Consider the following 24,877-nt stretch of genomic DNA (forward strand, 5'->3'; position numbering starts at 1 on the left):
CCCACAGATGCTGCATTTTTATAACCAATCCTAATTGCCCTTCAAAAGCTGCTGGTCCAGAATAGCTGCAGTCCTTTGGGTGTAGGAACTCTCACAATGCTATTAGGGATGGAGTTCCAGGATTCTGACCCAGCAATAGTGAACAAACAGCAATATATTTCAAACTTCCGATGGTGTGTGGCTTGGAGAGGAACTTGCAGGTGGCAGGTATGTATCTACTGCCCTTATCCTTCTGGGTGGTAGGAGCTGTCCTAAGAAGCTTTGGTGAATTTCTGCAGTGTATTCCTGCAGATAGTCTGCAGTGTTGCTGCTGTGCATCATGCTGGAGGAAGTGAAAGTGAAAATGTGAGAGAGGTGCCAATCAAACGAGTTGCTTTGCCCTGGATGGGCTCCTTACTTATGCCTTGTTGATGGTGGACAGCTTCAGGGATACAGGAAATGTATTATTCATTATAGAATTCCTAGTCCCTGATTTGCTCTTGTAGCCAGAGTAGTTATATGACTTATCCAGAGCTGAAGAGTGTGGTGCTGGAAAAGCACAGCCGATCAGATAGCATCCCAGGAGCAGGTGAATCAATGTTTCAAGCATAAGTTCTTCATCAGGAATATTCCTGATGAAGTATTTATGCCTGAAACATCAATTCTCCTGCTCCTCGGATGCTGCCTGATCGGCTGTGCTTTTCCAGCACCACACTCTTCGACTCTGATCTCCAGCATCTGCAATCCTCACTTTCTCCTATGACTTGTCCAGCTCAGTTAATGGTAACTCCCAGGATGCTCATAGGGCAGAATCAGTGATGATAATGCCAATGAATGTCAGGGGCTGAAGGTTAGATCCTCTCTTTTTTGAGATGGCCATTGTCTAGCACGAAAACTATCTGTCACTCACTGGCCCATGTTATCCAGGTCTTGCTTATTTCTAATGAAGTTTGTATAATCACAAGGTTGACATACAAATAGTTACAGGTCAAAAGCTCACAACAAATTTAAGGTGATAAACTGAGCACTATAACTATTAAAATGTGTCTTAGTATCAACACACAAAATAAACCTTGTAACACTATGGATATGTCTTTATGGAAAGATCTTGCACTTTTATAGGGCTTTAGAATATCCAAAAGTGTTCCACAACCAATTACTTACTCTTGAATGAAGTTAAAATTCACACAACACCAGGTTATAGTCAAACAGGTTTACAGAGGAACCTTGATTATCCGAATATCAATTATCCGAAGGAGATCTCGAGGTCCCGATAGAAACATTACATCAAAGACTGTTTCCAACACTGATGACATCTTTTGGTTACAGCGATTAAACAGTCACTGTGTCCAAATGACTGACTGCCCGCCCCCCCTCTCTCTCTCTCCCCATACACTCCCTGGAGTTCTACACAGGGGTGCACCCTAAACCCCCCTTTCCTCAGATAATCTCTCCAACACTGTCCTGTACAGGGTAAAGGTGGAACCTGTCAAAATGTTGCAGTAAAAAGTTGTGTGTGTGCACAAGTGGAGACTCCCTCCCTCCCCCAAAAGGCAGCAGCAGCAGCAGCAGTCTTGTTGTTGGTGTCCAGTCCAGCTACCCCAGAGAGGGGCGGGGGCGGTGTTGGACAGGGGTGGGCGGGGGCGCGGAGTTGGATGGGGGCAGAATTGGACAGGGCGGGTGTCAGGTGGGGGGTGGTATTGGACAGGGCCGGGGGCTTGGGTGCTGTGTGCTGCTGCCTCGTCTGCTGAATGGGGAGCAGACTTAAAAAGCTCCGAGTCCCAGAGGAAAGGCATTTCATCAATTAACCGAATAATCGATTATCCCAACGAAATAGTGTCCGCCCATCTCTTTCGGATAATCAAGGTTCCTCTGCATTTGGAAGCACTACTTTCGGAACGCTGCTGAAGTCTATACTCCACAATCACCTGATGAAGGAGCAGCGCTCCGAAAGCTAGTACTTCCAAACAGACCTGTTGGACTATAACCTGGTGTTGTGATTTTTAACTTTGTCCACCCCAGTCCAACACCAGGGGCACCACCAAATCATTACTCTTCAATAGCTTTCACACTGTGATGTTTGGTGTTCTCTTTTCTATTATTCTATTGTGTAAGAGTAATCATGTGAGGTTGGCAGGAGTGGTTTAAAGTTTGTTCCCCTGTTCACACCCCTCTTGCTATCAGATATTCTGCAAATTGTTCTGTTAGTGGATTTCAGTGCCTTTGGTTCAAACAAAGCCTGGATCATTATGTTACCCATTAGTGCATGTTGCTAAGGTTCCTTGTGGCTGCATCAGTATACTGAAACTCACTATATAATTGCAATCTGAGGGTACTACACCAGTATGAGAAGGCCATCCAGTATCACCTTCTCAAGGGTACCTAGGGACAGACTATACATGGCAGTTTTACCTGTGGTGTTCACATCTTGAAGAATGCTAAAAATACCAAATGTCTGGCATCTGGCGTAGGTCAATGTTACTGAGTACACAGTGAGTGATAGATTAGTCCTTGCTTTTCACAAGTAACTTGTTCTTTCTTCCATTGTCTTTTGCCTATTGGTGTTGGGTTTATTGTATAAAGTGTGGCAGGTGATCAGCTGCCCTTCTTTCTCTGTGTCTGAATTGCAGTGTGTCAAGCTGAACAGACATACTGCAACATTGGGAATATTTCTAACACGAGAATTTTGAGTTTTTAAACATGAGGCTGGCAGATTTACAGATGTCACTTTTTGTTTCGTGAAATAAGGATGGTGGAAAAATTATTCTCTCCATCGTGGAACCCTATGAATGAAAAAGCAGTTGGGGATTGGGGGGGAATATTTCCAATAACATTTTCCACTAATCAGCAAAATGACATTTCTCTCCATAACACTCTGTGTGGGGCTCCAGCAGACAGCAGGCTTTGCCAAGATGGACTCGAAAATCGTTTTGGGAATGGAACTGAAATCCACCAACCTGTCAGACCAGAAGGCTACTAATACCACAATATTCAGTACATTAAAATTGAGAAGCTAGGCAAAAAGAAAACTTTGCAAAACTCCTAACTTAACAAATAGGAAGTATGAAATGGGGCTGGGAGTGCTCAAAATGTACAGTAGCAGGGGGCTCATCCATCCCTAAATGTCCACAAACTGCCCAGGAAAGTCACTCATGGGGCATCCAGTCAAAGTAGAGCCCTCTGGAAACACAATGGAAGGAAATGAGAGGAACTGCTCCTCCAATCACAAGCCACTTCTGTCCCATGCTCGCTCCTGATAGTCTTGTTAGTAAACGTATCAATAACAAAGACAGGAGAGAAGGCAGAGGAAATGGAGGAGCAATGAGAATTAGGAAAGTAAGTGATAGCAGTGAGGGGGGGGTCACCAGGTCACCAAGTTTAGCCAGTGCTAGGATCAGGGGTTGCCTTTTGCCTATACTGCAAGCTCAGTCTAAGGGGAGGCCGCTGGGGAGAACTGGTGGGAGGGGAGGGAAAACTGCAAGAAAAATGTCAGGGAAAAGCAGGCTGTTCCAAGAGGGCTCTGGGGAAGGAAAAAGGCTGTAAGGGGAGAAGGAAGCTGCAAGGGTCAAGGGAACAAGTTTAAACCTATCAAAAAAGGAATACTCAGCTAACTGGGATCTGAGAATGTTTTAGAACACTGACGTAAAATATTCCTTGCAAATGAAGGTGGAATCTCTATTTTAAGGTTGCACAAGATCAGGAGCTATTATACATGGAAATAATGTACTGAATCCTACTGTAATGGCCATTGTGCTAATTGTTAGATTTAAATCTGAGTTTGAGAACTGTGATCAAGTTAAAAGGGTAGTAAAATGTTTCAGAGTTTTGCAAATGCAATGGAACCATATTCGCTGAGACCTCACCAGTTTATGCAAGTTGTGTTCAGGATAATGGCTCTTTGTCTGTTGAAGCCTGTCAGTTATCTTGAAAACAATTTTTTTGGTTGCTAACTTATGCTGTTGCCTTGTGCCAATTGAAATATGGTGGAAACTAGGAAATGAATGATTTCCTTGTGTGTTATGGCTTTAAGTTTAATGGGGAGTTTATTATTGAGGATGTTGGTGTATGATTCTAAATCTGTTTCTGTGAGAATCTAAACACCCCCATTCATCAACACAAATACAGAAATATTGTTCCTATGTGGCTGTATCTCCTAATTAATGAGGTTGTGAGCACAAAAAATGAGACCCCTAAGCCAAAAGAGAGCTCCCCAGATCTCAAAGTGAGTGCTTGAAAGAATATATATTTTGACACTTGGGTCAGCAATTCTCAGCCTAATTGAGTTTCCATTACAGACAACTGATCTCAAGCGTTTACTGTACAGGAGAATGTATGATCAAAAAGTCGTGAAGAGGGTACAGGACATTGGTTAGGCCACTATTGGAAAACTGCATGTAATTCAGGTATCTCTGCAATAGGAAGGATGTGTGAAACTTGAAAGTGTTTGGAAAACATTTACAAGGATATTGCCAGGGCTGGAGGGTTTGAGCTATAGGGAGAAGCTGAATAGGCTAGGTCTATTTTCCAGGTAAAAACAATGACTGCAGTTGCTGGAAACCAGATTCTGGATTAGTGGTGCTGGAAGAGCACAGCAGTTCAGGCAGCATCCGAGGAGCAGTAAAATCGACATTTCGGGCAAAAACCCTTCATCAGGAATAGATCCTCAAGCGCGGAGGCTGAGGTGATCGTTTAGAGGTTTACAGAATCATAGATTAAATAGCCAAGGTCTTTTCCCTGGGATGGGGGAGTCCAAAACTCAAGGGCATAGGTTTAAGTTAAGAGGGGAAAGATTTAAAAGAGACCTAAGAGGCAACTTTTTTATGCAGAGGGTGGTGCCTGTATGAAATGAGCTGCCAGAGGAAGTGGTGAAAGCTGGTACAATTACAACATTTAAAAGTCATTTGAATAGGTAAATGAGTAGGAAGGGATATGGGCCAAGTGCTGGCAAATGGGACTAGGTTAATTCTGATCGGCATGGAAGAATTGGACTGCTGTACATCTCTATGACTCTATGATATTAAAACCTTTGTTATCCCAAGCAGCTTCCAGTAGGTAAACATTGTTTATACGAAATGATGAGCAAAGGTGTTATGGCCCATAGAATTGGAAGATAGCTTTGAGAGGTGGTGTGTGTTGGGACTGTGCGGAGTTCCTGATGTAACTACCTCACTAGGAAGTACTCTGGAAATTGAAACTTTCAAACATTTGACCACCCAGCATCTAGAACCCTGGACAAATATCTCCAATTCTGAGTTAGAGTCAGAGAGTTCAGATGGATCCAGCATCCTTCACTTAATAGTTAGACATGAGAAGTTAGAAGAATTAAATCCTGCTCTAATTCATGGGTAATTATTAAAATTACTTCCACCACCCCATAACCTAAAGGCCATGCAATAACCCCCATCACTGACCCCCAGATGTGATATCTGTTGAAACCCTTTTCAATTCTTTGGTTACTAGGCCAAAGCCTGTGGCATATGTCTCAATGAGAGACCTCTTTTGTTTTTAAAACCAAAATAATCAAAATTTGATCCATCAAGCCAGGTTTCAGTCAGGGATTTGCCCTACCCAGTAATAATATTAGCTGACATCATTGTAAGAGAAAGAATAATAAAAGCCTATGCTATAACTATAGATGTCTCATTATATTTACCAGACTGTGTTCATCTCTGTGATGTTTGCCCCAACTCACAAGGGACATTCCTAGGCTCTTTGAGGCCATGAAGACATGGCTTCACTTCCCTGAGCAGCATCGAGGCTGAGACAGCAGTCTGCAATGCCGGGCACCACCCAAACTCACATAACTGATCACAAAATAACACACCAACATAAATGACCATTTTAGATTTGGTTACCTTCAGATGGATCTATTCCAACAGCAGTCAGAGGTACAGGGCCATGTTTTTCCCTCTACTGACTCAACTCAAATATATTGATCCGAACCTTCCATCTGGGTCAGAATCTATATTTTCAACAGACATCAGACTAAAGGTTGCCCACTTACCTTTGGTGCTATTTTTCCAGGTTTTTCCAGCCTTCAGACCAGCAGCCTGCCTAGCTGAAGCAGTGTGGTTGACTGAATCCATGAATCCTTACTGCCAGCCGCAGAGAAAACTGGTGGTGCAAACACTCTCCTTTTCCAGCAGGTGGTGTCCTATTCGGTAGGTCAGTTGAGGGTATAGTGCCAGGTGGATAGGTAGTGCAGATGGCTGGTGGGAAGGAGGGTGCATAGTGTCAGGTTGATTGGCGGTATAGTGGTGGTTGAAGGTACTAGTGCGTGGTGGGTGGGAAGTATGGTGCCAGGTGGATGGGGGGCTGTTAATGAGGTCTTTTGGGGATATAGGGTCAGCTGGGTGAACGTTACAGGTGCCAGATGAGTGAAGCTGGAGCCGGAAAGTGGACAGGGTTGGCAGGAAAGCAGATGAGGACTCAGGATAGGTCGGGGTGGGAGGGAAGTTGGAGGCTGCTGCAGGGGTCCAGTCAGTGCCCTGGTTTGCAAGTGGGTGTGAATCATGTCAGGTCCATGTTGGGTGGAGTTCACATCCATGAGGAATTGGATCAGGTCTGATCTTGATGTGTGTCAGGTCCAACAGTCTCAGGGTCAGATCGGGTGGTTGTTGGATCATTGACGGACAGCAGTCAGAGCATGTCAGATTCAGCCAATCCGAGTATCTGGAGGGTGTTGAATCTGTCAGAGATGGGGTTGAATCACAGGTCATTCAGAGGACTGTTGAACTCTAGATGGATGGCAGGGTCAGGGTGTTAGATTTGGAGGGGAGCAGGGGTCAGGTTGGGGATGTAGTGTAGTTATTGGGTCAGGATAGAGTCTGTGGTGGGACAGTGGGTGGGAGTTGGTGGGTGGTGGTTTAGTGGGCAGTGCTCAGTTGTATAATTTTAGCCAGGTGTTAGAGCAAGTTACAAGACTGCAACCTCTTCTGGAGAACTGCTCAGGTAGGGTGGTTAGAACGATGTGAAATCTCCAACTGTAACTTTGAGTTGGGGTTCATTTTGGAGGGTTCCAGATGCCGGGTAATTATCCATTGGAAATTCAGCTTCCCCAGGCAATTCCCATTATCCTGCACTATGCATGTTCCTGTAAGCTCTGTCTACTCTGCTTGGACACCTATTGCAAGACCTGACCCATATATTTAACTCAACACGTGGAGATTTTCATGAGATTGTGCTGGCTTTTCTCCTGAAATCCACAAAACCAACACAAACAGGTCACTGGACCCAAAATGTTGTCTCTGTTTCTCTCTCCACAGATGCTGCCAGACCTGCTGGGTTTTTCCAGCACTTTCAGATTCTGTTTCAGATTTCCAGCACCTGCAGTGGTTTTATTGTAAACTGGGAACCTTCCTCTTTTCCTGCCCCATACTTGATGTGGTATGGTTCCCCTCAAATATAATAACCAACTGTCTTGCTCAAATATGGAGAGATACCTACTGTCACTTGTGGACAACAGCTGACTCCCTATATCAGGATTATAGAAATATTACTTAAGTAGGCAATAATATGATAGTCTGTCAGAATATAATGAACTGGACGGAATCTGTCTTTCTCATGGTGACCAGTTTGTAGATCTGAATTGTAATATAGTAAGCTTCTATTTAAAAGCTGTAATTTCATCCTTCCTTGCTTAACTCCGTGATTTATTTCTGTGCCAACTTTCTTTCTTACCCAACTACTCTGCCTATACCACCAGCCCAATCCTCAATCTTCACTCTTTCCCTTCCTGAAGGCTCCTGCCACCTCCACAATGGTTCTCTCTTGCCTCTCAATCACATGGCCCCGGTGTATGTGAAAACAAAGGCAAAAACAATCATCAGCCACCTCTTCTCCTCTCTCTTCTCCCTCCTCCCTGCTCAGTGTAGGCACAGGCAATGATTCCAATCGCAGCCTACATAATCTCTCCATCTGCACCAGTTCCACGTCTGAAAATATTCTGATTGCTGGCACATACAGTGCTTACAACAAATATCAAAGGAGCAAAACTCACCCAAGGACAGAAGCAATGACAGGATGACGGGTATAATTATTGAAGATATCGAATCAATGCTTCATAAATGTGACACATACCAAGATTCAGACTTGTATTAACATAAGGGTCAGTGATAGAGGTCCATTGCAAAGTCACTGCAGTCTTTTGATACTGATTTTAAAAGAAGTATAGCCATTATTACAGGAATGAAGAACAACCACGTGTCTCTTCACCATGGTAATGTCAAGAATAAGTGATGTGATGCATTTTGACACAAATTCCATTATCTATTACAATGTGTTGTAAACAAAAAAAATTTTTTAAATGTATGGGCTTATCAAGGTGTAGCTTATTAGTAATGGGAACAAAATGGTCCATTTTGGATTATCAGTCAATGTCAAGGACAGTTGGATCAGAGATGATACAGTGAAAACATCTTTTGCTCTTGCCCAGTAATAGACATGGTCGGATCCATAGATTGTATTTATTGTATAGCTATGTCCCACGGTGCTGCAACAACTCCAGAATAGCAACTCCGCACCCCACACTCACTGTGATGGTTTTACATGACCCAGACTAACCATCATGTGGCTACTGTGATTATCTATTTCCACTTAATTGGTGTCTGTCTTGCAGTTAGCCTGTATGAACCAGGAACTGATTAGACTGACCTGTCCAATTTGCATAGGATTCTTAAATGAATAAACAGTGTGTTTTGTGTCTGCTTTTAAATAGTTAGGATAAGTCATTGTTTCAAAAAATGGCACAAGCCTGCTGTGTGAAATCTCTTCTGTTCTGTGGAAAGTGAATCCACACAACTGCCTGCAATGCAGATAGTTCTCATCAATGTTGGATTGATTAAGAATATTTTGTTGTGAATATTCATCTGAGCCCTCTGGCGATTGAATTCATCCTACTGTAATCTTGTCATGTTAATCTGTGAATGGATGTGCTTTGAATTTTATGTCAACAGTATGTGGTTCTTATAAATTGTGGTTTAAGGTTGATATTGCCATTAGCTGGCCTGCCATTGTTTCTTTCTTTAATCAAGCGTGATGGATTTCCTTATCTTAAAAATGTTTGGATTTGAAGGAAGAAAATATCTCTATAATGTAATGACTTAGAGATGCCTGTGTTGGACTGTGGTGTACATAATTAAAAATCTCACAACACCAGGTTATAGTCCAACAGGTTTGTTTGGAAGCACTAGCTTTTGGAGTGCTGCTCCCCCATCAGCAGTGCTGCAAAAGCTAGTGCTTCCAAATAAACCTGTTGGGCTATAACCTGCTGTTGTGTGATTTTTAACTCTGTAATGTAAAGTATTCTAATGCTGATTAATTTCAATTGATTGTACTGAATTTGCTGTATGTGCATTAGTAACTCTTATGTACATAATTAGAGACCGTCTATTTAACTGCTTGCCAGAAAAAGAAAAAACTTATTTAAACAGTGAACCCAACTGTATGTCAGGTATGTTACTGATTGTGCTGTGTAGTGTTGTACTTATGCCTCTATTTCTGTAAATCAAGTGTAAATAAATCTGGACAGCAATTGCCTGGACAAAACATTTTCAGTTTGGTGATGCTTTCCACCTTCCAATGATTGCTATTAATTGTTAGTCCAGCAAAAGAAGATCATTGTTTGGATCAGATGCTGTGGTGTGAAGACTATGAGCAAGAACAATAACTGACATTCCACAACAAGTATAAGCAAGATGACCTTGGCTAACTGTGAGACATATGAGCTTGGGGGTCACACTATTGGTCTCCAAGAAGCTAGATTAGCTATCACAGGTTCTATATGTGAGGCTAATTATATTATATTTTCGTGTGGAGCAAACACTGAAGCCCACTATGAATACGATACAGGCTTTGTAGTGAATCACCAGCTGACACAATCAATTGAGTCACCAATATCAACTTTGGAATGCTTCATCTCCCTATGGCAGTCATTTGACATAAGAGCAGTCAATATCATATGTGTCTGTGCACCAACTCTGTACATCAACAGTTCAAAGAGCATTTGCGTGATTCGAATATCAAGGGGAATGACTGCAATGCACACATTAAGTCAAAGAGTGATTTATGGCCAATGTGCCTCAGTCAACAAAACAAGATCAACAATAATGGACAATTTTATCCTGAGGTTTATGCCCTGAGTGACCTCTGCAATCTCCATACCTTCTTTCAGGGCACACACACCACCATAATATATCATAGTGTCTCCCAAGGTCTGGACATTGGCACCAACTAGACCTGCTCATCTTGAAAGGCATGATCTGCCCAGTGCTCTCCACACCTACATCTAATAAAGTAGTACATTGCAACAACAACTACTCTCGTGTTAGCAGCAGCAGGCAGATAGACCACAAAAGTTTCACAGTTACAAATGGGGTGGCCTGCCATGCAGTAATATCCCTTACACAAATACTGCTGCCAAATACCAAAACGTTGCACTACTGCCAGAGTGCTGTTCCCAAAATTTCACCAGGAAGCGCTGATGCTGGTTCTGATGACGCTTGCTAGTCACTCTCTTCAATCATCTGTGAAGCAGCAGCAGAATAACGTGGTAATGGTGGAACCACAGCAAGGATTGGCTTAAGACCTACTGAGCTGTGGTGGCATCCATCATTGATGCAAAATATACAGTCTACGTGATGCATAGCATGAACCCAACAGCTAAAACACTACAGGACCTGACAGTAGCTAAGACAGTTGTGCAAAAGACTAGGAGCTACAGTGAAAATAAACAATGCATCAACTTCTGTCAAGAAATCCATTCTGCCTGTGACAATGGAAATCTATGAGCTATGTATTAAGGGATCAAGAGGGCGAGGTCTGACAATCATCAAAGATGCCTGAATTTGGCAGAGGGTGACATAGTCACCAGGGACATAAACTGATTTCCCACTGGGCTGGCACTGCTTTGACTGTACTAGTGTAAGTCAAACATGTCTCAGTCCATGTGTGAGCCTGACCTGCTGCTTACTGCCATTGATGTATTCAGTGAACAACATCTCATCACTGGAGCTTGAGAAAGCCATAGACTGCTCAGCAAACAGAGGGCTGGAATTCCCCCAAACTGTTCAAGCACGGGAAGGCCCATTTATAGCGACACCTTTACAACTCTCTCTTTCTCTGCCAGAAAGTAGGCTCCATTCCACAGGAGACAATATGATGCAAAAGTCACATTTTACAGAATAAAGGAGACAGCAACTGCAGGGGCATCTCACTCTATACTTCAATTCATTCACAGGTGTTGATGTTGCTGGCCAGGCCAGCATTTACTGCCAATCCCTATTCCCCATTAAGAATCAATCACATTGTTGTGGGCCTAGAGTCACATGTAGGCGAGACCAGGTAAGAATGACAGATTTCCTTCTTTAAAAGGATTAGTGAATCAGTTGGATTTTTATGATAATTGGCAATCTGGATATAGGTTTGCTCGCTGAGCTGGAAGTTTCATTTCCAAATGTTTCGTCACCCTACTAGGTAACTAGGGCTGCAGGTGAAGCACTGCTGATAATTCCTGCTTTCTATTTATATGTTTGGGTTTTTTTGGATTGGTGATGTCATTTCCTGTGGTGACATCACTTCCTGTTTTTTCTCAGGGGGTGGTAGATGGGGTCGAACTCGATGTGTTTGTTGTTAGAGTTCAGGTTGGAATGCCATGCTTCAAGGATTTCTCATGCATGTCTTTGTTTGGATTGTCCTAGGGTGGATGTGTTGTCCCAGTCGAAGTGATGCCCTTCCTCATCTGTATGTAAGTATACTAGTGAGAGGGGGTCATGTCTTTTTGTGCTAGTTGGTGTTCATGTATCCTGGTGGCTAGTTTTCTGCCAGTGTAACAAGCACTACATTGGACAAACATCAAGTTAGACCCCATCTACCACCCCTGAGAAAAAGAACAGGAAGTGACTTCCCCATAGGAAATGACATCACCACAGGTAATGACATTACCAATACAAAGCAACCCAAACATATAAATAGAAAGCAGGAACTATCAGCAGTGTTTCACCCGGATGCCGACTGAAGATGTTACCTAGTAGGGTGACGAAATGTCTGGAAATGAACCTTCTAGCTCAGTGAGCAAACCTACATCCAGAACCTCAACCTAAGCTAGAAATCTTGGCAAAACTCACTAATAATTGACAATGGTTACACAGTCTCCATTAGGCTTGATTGTAATTCCATATTTATTACTTCACCATTTAAATACAATCTCCACATTATATTCAGCTGCTATGCTCTTGCCCTTTCACTCAGTCTGTCTGAAATTCCCTGAACCTCTTTGCATTCTCCTCACAACACACATTCCCACCGAGTATTATATCATTGGCAAACTTGGAAATAATAAAATGAGTCCCCACATCCAAATCATTGGCATAGATTGTGGAAAAGCTGGAGTCTAAGCACTTATCATTAGAGTGTGCCACTGGTCACAGCCTCCAACCAGAAAATGACCCATTCATTTCGACACTCTGCTTTCTGCCTCTTAAACAATCCACAATACAGGCCCCAATTACTCCAGTTTTTTTTTCTAGAGACTTACCACGTGAAATTTTATAAAAAGCCTTCCGAAAATCCAAATGTGCGCTGATGGATCTGGCTCAGGACAGTTGTTCCACAATGGAAAGCAAGCAGTAGGGAGGTTGAACAGGTTTTGATCATATAATAGAATTTCAACTAGAATCTCCCATAGATTGGAAACAGGCTCTTCGGCCCAAAACGTCCACACTGACCCTACCCAGACCTATTCCCACCCCTAATATCCCACATTTACTCCTGAATAATGCACCTAATCTACATATCTTTAGATTGTGGGAGGAAACTGGAGCATCTGGAGGAAACCCACGCATACACAGGGAGAATGTGCAAACTCCACACAGACAGGCATCTGAGGATGGAATCGATCCCGGGTCACTACTGCTGTGAGGCAACAGTGCTAACCACTGAGCCACCATGCCACCCACATCAATCGGCTGATGTGTAAGAGAGCTATGGTTGCAAGGATTGGACAATGGTCCAAGATGCAGAAGGATGGGGCTAGGGTGGCACAACAGATGTCATCAATATAGACTGAACTTGTGGGACATGGTTGTTGCCAGGTCAGTTGTTTATGTGGTGAATGCAATTCAGGCTGGCACCGAGCCCTGTGGAAATCCATGCCCAGTCTATTCCAACTATACCCCCCTTCCTGAGGCAAATTTGACAACTGTGGTGAGCCTGATTAGAATTTTGGACAGCTTTAGGAGCAGGTCCATGCGCAGCAATGAAGTTCAGTAGTGCAATACCTGCTTTTAGGTTGTTTTGGATACCATTTGGCGGTTACGGTTATCTGATAGTGGACTATGATAAATCTGAATAATTTTTGCAAAACTTCTAACAATCTTTAGATATTAGCAAAATCAGATGGAAGAGTCAGTGAGTGGGTCTGGGTGGGGTCAGTGTGGACGTTTTGGGCCGAAGAGCCTGTTTCCAATCTGTGGGAGATTCCAGTTGAAATTCTATTATATGATCAAAACCTGTTCAACCTCCCTACTGCTTGCTTTCCATTGTGGAACAACTCTCCTGAGCCAGATCCATCAGCGCACATCCTTTTGATCAAGGAATAGAAATACAAGAAGTCGCTAACACATTTCCTGCGAAAAACCCCATCTGTTGAATTTGGACCATTTGTTTGGGTTATCACATTGAGATTGGTCCTTGCTCAATGGACCTAGAATAGGCCGGGGCCCCCGTATAGCCCTGCTAGGATCTCAATGCAAACTCCTTCTGTATTTCTGAAGAGTCAGAGACAATCTTGCACATTACTGAGGGGTGTCCCTTCTACAGACTGAGTAGCAGGTTAATCACACATTTTATGTTAGAATCCCTGTCGTGTGGAAACTGGCCCTTTGGCTCAACAAGTTCACACTAAGACTCCAAAGTGTACCCCACCCAAACTCATTCCCCTTCATTTACCGCTGACTCATACATCCCTGAACACTATGGGCAATTTAGCACAGCCAATCCACCTAACCTGCACATCTTTGGACTATGGGAGGAAACCGGAGCACCCGGAGGAAACCCACGGAGGCACAGGGAGAACATGCAAACTCCACACAGACACTTGCCCGAGCATGGAATTGAACCCAGGTCACTGGTGCTATGAGGCAGCAGTGCTAACCACTGAGCCATCATGCCACCTTGTCTTTAGTCATCTTAAAGTCAGCATATGATCACTTGGCTTTGAGATTCACATTCACTAAATAAATTAACACACACAGACACTGCACCTCAAAACAAGAACATCATATTCTCAGGTCACATCCAAGGAACAGCACATTGTTTTGAGTAATTATTTCAATAAAGACAGTATGGTAACTAAATACATTCTGGGCAAAAAATGGTTGCTTAGAGTGAAATTCTCCCCCTCAGTAGAAGGCCAATAGACAGGGGTTACGGTTTTAAGGAACAGGAGGGTTAGAGTGTTTTGAGGAAGATTACTCTCATATAAAGCGTGGTGAGTATATGGAACTCACTACCTTCAAGGGTGGTAAAGGCATTTATGAAGTATTTAGATAAGTACCTGAAATGCCTCAGCATATAAATCGTTGGGACCGATTGCAAGAAAATGGGAAGAGAATTAATGGATTCTTGATGACCTGTGCAGTCACTTTCTAAGCGGTAAAAACTCTCTGGCCTTGAAATTAGCTGTGGCCAAAATGGTCCTTTTGAACGAAAACAAAAGGCACATTCAAAGCTCAGAACGAAGAGAATTGAAAGATAGCAAAGGACTCTTTCAAAAATCATGTTTGCAAACCAGAAATAAACTTTGAAGTAGATTACATTCAGTTCCTCACCTGTCCAACCTTGTTGGGTTTATTACCTTCAGGGAAGTGAACTTATTCCAAATATTGCAAATCCAAATTTGATTCATTTTGGGCCTCTCCTCCTCATAGTTCATGTAAACAGGACCCAAAGCTAACTGTGAACCCAGGAGTTGATTGTTTCTTTTTTGTGCTAACTTGGGCATTTAGATTTGGAATGAACTGCATGAAGACACTCCAGTCCCAACTTGTCCATATGTCAGTAGACTGGTTAGCCCTGGCTTATATCCAAAGCTTCACTAGTCCTTTTTTTTAGCTTTCGCCCAAGACCTTGATGACTACAACATTCCGGTGTTAGTAACATCACTTTCTCCGATATTTCGTACAATCTATTCCATATAAATGATTTGGATGCAAGCATAAAAGGTACAGTTAGTAAGTTTACAGATGACACCAAAATTGGAGGTGTAGTGGACAGCGAAAAAGGTTACCTCAGATTACAAGGCGGTCTTGATCAGATGGGCCAATGGGCTGAGAAGTGGCAGATGGAGTTTAATTCAGATAAATGTAAGGTGCTGCATTTTGGGAAAACAAATCTTAGCAGGACTTATATACTTAACGGAAAGGTCCTAGGGAGTGTTGCTGAAAAAAAGAGACCTTGGAGTGCTCCTTAAAAGTGGAGTCGCATGTAGATAGGATAGTGAGAAAAGTGTTTGGTATGCTTTCCTTTATTGGTCAGAGTATTGAGCACAGGAATAGGGAGGTCATGTTGTGGCTGTACAGGACATTGGTTAGGCCACTGTTGGAATATTGTGTGCAATTCTGGTCTCCTGCTTATCAGAAGAATGTTGTGAAACTTGAAAAGGTGCAGAAAAGATTTACAAGGATGTTGCCTGGTTTGGAGGATTTGAGCCATAGGGAGAGATTGAATAGGCTAGGGCTATTTTCTCTGGAGTGTTGGAGGCTGAGGGGTGACCTTATAGAGGTTTATAAAATTGTGAGGGACATGGATAGGATAAATAGACAAAGTATTTTCCCTAGGGTGAGGGAGTCCAGAACTCGAGGATGTAGGTTTGGAGTGAGAGGGGAGAGATACAAAAGAGACCAAAGAGACAACGTTTTCATGCAGAGGGTGGTACATGTATGGAATGAGCTGCCAGAGGAAGTGGTAGAGACTAGTACAATTGCAACATTTAAGAGGCATTTGGATGGGTATATGAATAGGAAGGGTTTGGAGGGATATGGGCCAAGGGCTGGCAGGAGGAACAAGATTGGATTGGGGCATCTGGTCAGCATGGATGAGCTGGACTGCAGGGTGTGTTTCTGTGCTATACATCTCTATAACTCTATAATAAAAAGCGAATGAGACTTTGAACAACTCTATTCCAACAATAATCTTACCTGCCCATGATTTCAACATTTGAAATGGCGTAGAAGTATGTATTTAGATATTTCCTCTGAACGAATGTCCCTCCAGTTGCAGGTTTTATCAGCCTGATTCGAAGGTCTGTTAAGGTGAAAAAGTCCCTCAGTCCCTTGTTAATGTCCATTCTCTTGTACAGAGCCTCCATGTTCTGGAGGAGTGTGCCTGCAAAAATGGCAAAGCGTTCCTTGACCTCAAAGTGCAAATTCTTCTCATTTTCAAAGCCCACCCACTTCGAGTAGTCTTCTGTACAGATGACCTGGAGGGCAGTCACAGGTGAGAGATCCCGAACGTTTTTGGCCTCCATTCTGAAAGCCTCCATGCAATCCTCCGCGTAGTATTGGTAAGGCTGCCATGTCCTTCCATAGTTGAGGGACTTCTCCAATATCATAGTGGTGGGTCGACCTGCCTCAAAAGTAATGACTATATTCTCAGTAAGTTGTATGCTCTTATTCCAAGAGAGGGTGATGTTGGCCAAGAGAGGTTCAGGGTATTTGCTCCAAGTGACACTTTGCCAGTAAGTTACGGGTCCATTATTCTCTTGATCAAACATTAATTTGGGCGGGTGAGCCAGATCTGGGTTTGAAGAGTCGCATTCACTAAAGCACATGTAGGGATTGCCCTGAAATGAGAATGTTGAGAAAAGATTGTTTAGTTTGGAGGTTTTATTTTAAAAGCATACTTACAAATGCATCAAAGACATTTCTATAAACAGGACAGAAACTTTACTACACAAAGCATTGTGCCGTTCCTTGGATGTGACCTGAGAATGTGATATTCTCTTTTCAAGGCTTTTGCTTCAGATTATAATTTCTCCAGTAAATCTGCAATTGCCAATTAGCCTCTTTCTGTACTATGACCCATTCGTCTGCTCTTATCCTCACAGTCCTTTTCATTTAATTCCTTGAAGTGGTCTGACAGTTTTATTTTGAAATCATTCATAGTCCCTGTTTCCATCCTTAGGTAAAAACAATGACTGCAGATGCTGGAAACCAGATTCTGGATTAGTGGTGCTGGAAGAGCACAGCAGTTCAGACAGCATCCGAGGAGCAGTAAAATCGACGTTTCGGGCAAAAGCCCTTCATCAGGAATAAAGGCAGAGAGCCTGAAGGGTGGATAGGTGAGTGGGGTTGGGGAGAAAGTAGCATAGAGTACAATAGGTGAGTGGGGGAGGGGATTGTACTCTATGCTACTTTCTCCCCACCCCCACCCTCCTCTCATTTATCTCTCCACCCTTCAGGCACTCTGCCTGTATTCCTGATGAAGGGCTTTTGCCCGAAATGTCGATTTTACTGCTCCTCGGATGCTGTCTGAACTGCTGTGCTTTTCCAGCACCACTAATCCAGAATCTGTTTCCACCCTTGTCAGGTCAATATTACTTTCTGCATAAAAAGGTTCTTCATCACCCACCTTTGCCTGCAGCATTTACTCAAAACCAAAAATCTACATCCCTTCGTCTTGCGCCACCAGCATATAGCAACAGTCTACTCCTACCTACCCTATTTAAGCTCTACAAACTAAACTAGTCAATACCTAACCACCTCCCTCCCAACCCCCACCCCTCTCCAATCTCTGGAGCCATCGACTAAATCTCCTCTGTACCCCCTTAAGGACTTTCAGATCCTTCCCAAAGAATGGTGACCAGAACTGGATGCAATACTCTAACTGGAGCCCAGGCTAAAGCTTTATACAAGTTCAGCATAACTTCCAAAAGAACTGCGGATGCTGTAAATCAGAAACAAAAACAGAAATTGCTGGAAAGGTCAGCAGGTCTGGCACCATCTGTGGAGAGAAATTGGAGTTAACGTTTTGGGTTGAGTGACCCTTCCTCAGAACTTCCCTATTTATGAATCCCAAGATTCCATATGCTTTGTAAACCATACTCTCAAGATACCTTGACACCTTCAAAGATTTATACCTGGGCATTTCCTGGACCCTTTATTTCTATACATGTTTTTTAAACAGTGCTATTTATTTAGTCTGTCCCTGTCATCAAAGTAAATCATTTCGTATTTCTTTATTAAATTCCACTGGCTGCATGCCTGCTCATTCTGCTAAACCATCAATGTCCTGTTGGAGTACTGAGCTAGATATAAACCAGCTGCTTCCCTGGCTATTTTAGCTCACTGCCCTTCATCCAACTGACTTTGTTTTAGCAAATCTGAGAGGGTCGGATTGTTGTGGGTTCAACTCCCCAGAATCTCAGTACGTTCATTGGAGCACCAAAGAAATATTGCATTGTTCAAAGTACCATTTTTCATATGGTAAACTTCGAAGCAAAGTCCTGCCTGCTTGTTCAGGTGGATATTAGAGATCCCATGGGAGAGAGGGAATTCCAGCCTGGTGCTTAAGTAGCTAATAGCATTGCTGCCAATGATGAAGCAAAGACAGGGTTGGGCAGGTGCAATGAAAACTAAGGGACGTTCTGTATTTTGGTGGCCTGGGAGGTCAAGGCTGTTCGACCATAGTAGGCTATGGGAGGCATGGGTGTTTTTAAAGGAATCTAGAGACTTTGGATTCAAATGACTAATTCAAAGAGTCTTTGGTATGTGAGCACTTGTAGGAGAGAGGTGGAGTTTCTGGCTCTGGATAGAATGAGGAGGGTGAGGCATGGGTTGCTTCTCCCTTTACTTCTGTGCTATTTAAGTGCTGCTAAATAAGATAAATATGCAATTTTATTATTGTATTCATCATTTATTCATTCCTGTAGTGCACAGGCTTGGGAGAAGTTTTCCCTTCACTCTTTCTTTCATAGCTTTGTTCTAGAAAGGATATGATTAAACTGAGTGGGTTCAGAAACGATTTACCAGGATGTTGCAGGGTTTGGGATATGAAAACAAACTGAAAGTGCTGGGGCTTTTTTCATTGGAGGTTGAGGGGTGACCCTATTGAGGTTTATAAAATCATGAGGGGCAATGATAAGGTGAGTGACAAAGATCTTTTCCCTAGGGCAGGGTGATTCAAAACTAGGGGGCATCTTTTTAAGGTGAGTTGTTTCAATGAGATCACCTCTCATCCTTTAGAATTTCCAATTCTGTATGGCTCAATTCCACACCACATGTTGATGTGCAAACTAGGCTATCAGTGATGCTTTCTGAAGTAACAAATGAAATCTGACAAACATAATCAAAATGTATGGAATACAAAAAAGCAAAGCAAGGAAATTGGTACAATTTTTTCATATCTGAAATCTGATCTCAGCGTTGATTATTAATCATGACACCGACTTTGGTTTAAATTCCCTATTCATCCCTTTTCCAGTAGCTCAATGGCTAAATATAGCCCTTTGTGTAGCAGTGAGACATGCAAGCCAAGATGTTCAAAGGTTTGGACTTCCTTTTGCAGTTGTGAGGAGTCTAAAATGGACTTTAATATCCACCAAGAGAGGAACAAAAAGGGGAAATCAGTTTGCATCATAATTGTCTGATATGAAGCAGAGGATGTGCATGTGTGTAGGTACAATGTGGCCCCACGATCAGGTTTGACTTGTGATGTTAAAACACTATAGGGATTTTCAAAGGAATACAAAGCACTTGGATGAGAGACTGCAGAGCTGCTAACAATGGTGACCCATAGCTCAACATGGGTTAGCACAGTCAGGCAATAGGAAAAGAAAAGGAACAAGTTGATGAGGAAAATTCTAATAATTTTATAATACACCCTTTTCCTTATCTTCGTTCTCCCGTGGAAACACCTCAGGCATGGCCGTCTGATCAAGATACTTTCACCATACGGGTGATTTTTGGACTTGTTCTCCATTCTATCATTGTTTAGTATGTATCTCATTGTGTATGGCTGTGGCAAGTGCCTCTGCTGCTTCAAACCTTCAATGACTTAGTGAAACAATTTCAACTTTCTCCATAGGGTCCACCTTCTATGCCTTAGTAAGCTGGCTGCTCAAATTTGACAGCATCTCAATGAAAGAGGAGAAAGTGAGGACTGCAGATGCTGGAGATCAGAGTCGAGAGTGTGGCACTGGAAAGGTACAAGCAGGTCAGGCAGCATCCGAGGAGCAGGAGAACCGACATTTTGGGCATAAGCCCTTCAGGGCTTCCTGATAAAGGGCTTGTGCTCAAAATGCCAATTTGCCTGCTCCTCTGATGCTGCCTGACCTGCTGTGCTTTTCCAGCACCACACTCTCGTCAGCATCTCAATGAAAAGAAGATCTGTGTGAGAAGGGAAGCATTTCCAATTTAAAAAATATATAGTTTTAAGCAGTTGTTTAACATTTCATTCCTAATGTGGCATCTCTGATTATAATCCAGTCTGCACCAAAACTATGCAGTCATAGAACAGAGGGATCGAGGTCCAGAACCATGAGGTTATGCTACAGCTATACAAAACTCTGGTGCGTCTGCACTTGGAGTATTGTGTACAGTTCTGGTCACTGCATTATAAGAAGGATGTGGAAGCTTTGGAAATGGTGCAGAGGAGATTTACTAGGATGTTGCCTGGTATGGAGGGAAGGTCGTACGAGGAAAGGCTGAGGGACTTGAGGTTGTTTTCGTTAGAGAGAAGAAGGTTGAGAGGTGACTTAATAGAGACATATAAGATAATCAGAGGGTTAGATAGGGTGGACAGGGAGAGCCTTTTTCCAAGAATGGTGATGGCGAGCACGAGGGGGCATAGCTTTAAATTGAGGGGTGATAGATATAGGACAGTTGTCAGAGGTAGTTTCTTTACTCAGAGAATAGTAAGGGTATGGAATGCTTTGCCTGCAACGGTAATAGATTCACCAACTTTAAGTACATTTAAGTCGTCATTGGACAAGCTTATGGACGTACATGGAATAGTGTAGGTTAGATGGGCTTAAGATTGGTATGACAGGTCGGTGCAACATCGAGGGCCGAAGGGCCTGTACTGCGCTGTAATGTTCTATGTTCTATATTCTATATAATTTGGTGGGATCTGACAGATAGGTCAAACTGCTACTTGCTGAACTAAGTTCAGACTTTACTGCAATCATACTTTAAATTATGTTGAATATACACACTTCCCACTTCATGAATGCTTTCGGTTGAGGAGACCATGTGGATATTAAAATGTGATGAGGTGAAAATTCAGTGTGACTTAAGGAGTGAAAAGGATAAGAACCATTTGCATATATTCAAATGGAAAAATGATTTCATTTTTAATAAGGCTAAACTGGATTTCACTTTAATCCCAGCAGATCAAAAATTAAATTGAATGAACTGTTAGTCAAATGAAAAGAAAAGCTCATGCTGCATATTGTAGCTAGAAGTCAGATGATACTTTTAAAACGGAGCCTGGCTAACATTGCTAGCAATGGTGAATGCTTTGTAAGGATAGAATACATTTTATTCCTCTTTGGCAGCAGTCATTATTATGGCTTGGCAGTGGACCAGCTTATTACTTTCTACCTAAATGTCGCACAGTAAAAGGAAACCTAATAGTATAAAACAACTCCAGCTACAATGTATTGAACACATGAGCCATTATTCTTGTATGAATATGATTTTGTGGTAAGTAGACCTCAGTGTGAATGGACTGCATCTGGAGGGAAGTCTCTCAGCTTGACTGTAGTGAGTGAAGAATAGTTAGGGAAGCAATTCCATTAATGGGTGGTTAACAGATGAACTAAACTTCATTGTAGAGATTTTCTATCCTATTGTGGACTAATAGAATTCTAAAAACCTAGAGAAAATCCTTACTAATATCATAGTGGGTAATTCACACTGGACTGGCTGGGTTTTGCATTCACAAAATACACTGAAAAGAGTAGGATTTGCATTTATTCAGTGCATTTGTGGGCAAGGTTCACAATTTGTTGCAGTTTTCCTTGAAAGAATTGAACTATTCTATGCTCGAGAATAGATATGAAATAATTGTCACTGAATATTTTTAAGATTTCCAATTGTTGTTATCTTTAAATATTTCAGCCATTACCTCGCCTCAGTTGCCATTACTGGTGTTCTGTTTTCACAGATTAATACAGCATTTGAATCATCATGAAATGTCTGCATATTAAGAAGAGTTCATTTGGCAGGTACATTCAGAGGGTAACAGATGCTGGGATCTCTCAATGGTCAAAGGAATTATGTTTTTATTAAAAAAAGGGAAGCTGAGGCTTTTGTGACGTTGTCAAATCAGTAACAGATTTCTACAACTTCATTATTTCTGCAATTCTCTATTTGCCCCATTAGTATCTTTAATTTGCAAGTCAGATATTTCTAAGAGTTCCTCTCAACATTTGCACTTTGGATTGGAAATTCTTGATTTCAATTTACAAATGTGCTGCAGCAATTCATGGATATTTTAACTGGATGCTAACAAAAATGCAAGTGTATTTTTTTATATAATGTACTTCAAACAAAATGGAAATTCTCTTGGGAAATTGATAGAGCAATGATTAGCATAAGTTACTCTTAGATCTGACAACTTTGAAGTTTAGAAATGGTATATGGGATGCATTTTTAACAACATTTTGCGCTCATTAAAAAACTCCCAAATCCGAAAGTATGTGGAAGGATGCAAGGTACTAAAAAAAAGCTTATTGATTTGAAGAAGACATGAAAAGATATTCATGTACAGGAACATTGTCTCATTTTTACCATGCAACATATTAACTATCTAATGGGTAAAATCTCATCTTCTCTCTCAAGCTTGCTTGTACCATTATACATACTTCGTAGTTTGCAGTTCAACCTGAGATTTGCCAAGTGGTGGGAAATGGAGATAACCTCAGAAAGGTAGCCAACATAATCAAAGGTCCCTCCCACCCCAGTTATAATCCATTCCAACCTCTTCCATCGGCAGAAGATACAAAGCTTAAACACTCGTACCAATAGATTCAAGAACAGTTTTTCCCCGCTGTTATTAGACTTCAGAATGGACCACTCAAATTTCAAATTTAATGTTGACTTTGCTGTTTGTGCACCTTCTCTGCAGCCATAACATTGTATTCCTCAATCTGTTCTATTACCCTTATGCACTTTGTATGGTACGATCTGCCTGTACTGCACACAAAACAAAACTTTTCACTGTAACTAGGTGACAATAATGAATCAAATCAGCAATTGTTGGGAAGGAATGATGTAAGACAACCTGCAACTGTGAAAAAAAGGCATGCCTAGTGATTAGGTTGAGTTGGAAGGAAGTCATGGATGTGGGCATGGAATATATTAATCTGATGGAAATGGAGGAGAATGGGTCAGGTGTTTAAAATGTAGCATTTGCCATGTAAGAGGAACTGATCCTTGCATGAATGATGGGGCATGAATTCTTGACATAGAAGGAAATCAGAACGTTATGGGGATAGTGTTGAAGTGGGGAGTTACCACCGCGTTGGATTAGCCATGATCTTACTGAATGGTGGATCGAGTTAGATGGGCTGAATGGCCTGATTCTACTCTTAATTCATACCTGAGGCAGTGATAACCAAGATGTTGGAGCTGTCTCTGGAATAACAGGAAACTACTCCCTCTCAGACGGAGTGGGGGATTGATCTGCAGCTGTTCAGGAAGACAGCTCACCATTAGCTTCTCTCGGGCAACTCGAGATGGGCAATAAATACTGGCCTGGCCAGTGACTCCTACGCAGGCGAATAAATAACAAAGAGGAGTTTGACAGCATGAAGCTGGAAAGCACCGCACAATGGATGTTTTTACAGACATGGGCTGTTTTCCCTGGAGCGTCAGAGGCGGAGGGGTGACCTTATAGAGGTTTCTGAAATCATGAGGGGCATGTATGGGATAAATAGACAAAGTCTTTTCCTGGGGTGGGGGAGTCCAGAACTAGAGGGCATAGGTTTAGGGTGAGAGGGGAAAGATATAAAAGAGACCTAAGGGGCAACTTTTTCACTCAGAGGGTGGTACGTATATGGAATAAGGTGCCTGAGGACGTGGACGAGTTGGACCGACGGTCTGTTTCCGTGCTGTACATCTCTGTGACTCTATGTACCGATAAAATAAACAACAGACAAATCAGCTGAATTTAAAATGCATACAGCACGGAGTTTCGCGCTATTGATAGCGCGTTTGTTCTGGAACCTGTTTAAATGAATAGCCGCTGCATCAAATTAATAACAATGCTTTAAAGTCGTGAGTCTAATAAAGGCATGAGTTACTGTAGCAAAACCGCAAATTGCTGGAGAAACTCAGCAGCTCTGGCAGCATCTGTGGAGAGAGAAAGCAGAGTTAACGTTTGGAGACTCAGATGCTGCCAGAGCTGCTGAGTTTCTCCAGCAAGTTCTGATTTCCAGCCGCGATTCTTTGTTTTGTTTTGTGACAAGTTGCTGAGATCACCCAGAGACAGTGAACTGGGGAAGGGGCAATTAGAACAGGAGCTGGAGAAACGTTAACTCTGTTTCTCTCTCCTTCGCTGCTGCCTGAGCTGCTGAGTTTCTCCAGCACTTTCGGATTTTATTTCGGATCCGCAGTAGTTTAGTTTTATTCGAGAATTTGGGGAATTTCACCAACGGTATTATCAGCTTCATGTGGATTTTCCCAATTGTCTGTTTTAACGATTTGTATTTGCACGGGGAGAAGGATTGGGAGTATAAGGTGGTTAAATATTTATGAAAAAATATTCATATTCAGATATGGAGTTCGCTCGTTATTACTGAATGTGTGGATGTAAAGGAGCGCTTGTGCTGTCTGGCCGTATCCAGGAGTAAATCTCCATGGATCTGGACTCTTGGGAAGATTGACGGTGGAGGCGGGAG

General features: G+C 42.4%; 1 protein-coding gene across 8 annotated transcripts in view; it reads right to left on the minus strand.

Moving 5' to 3' along the window:
* The window catches only part of LOC122564903 (netrin-G2-like), a 109,189-nt gene that overhangs the window by 74,631 nt on the left and 9,681 nt on the right, over window positions 1-24,877 (minus strand). For all 8 annotated transcript variants that reach the window (XM_043720343.1, XM_043720342.1, XM_043720345.1 and 5 more), the window contains exon 3: window positions 16,173-16,816. In XM_043720343.1, the coding sequence (XP_043576278.1) occupies window positions 16,173-16,816 (644 nt within the window). The remainder of the gene's footprint in view (window positions 1-16,172; window positions 16,817-24,877) is intronic.

Source organism: Chiloscyllium plagiosum, chromosome 30 (genome assembly GCF_004010195.1).
Source record: "Chiloscyllium plagiosum isolate BGI_BamShark_2017 chromosome 30, ASM401019v2, whole genome shotgun sequence".
Lineage (NCBI taxonomy): Eukaryota > Metazoa > Chordata > Chondrichthyes > Orectolobiformes > Hemiscylliidae > Chiloscyllium > Chiloscyllium plagiosum.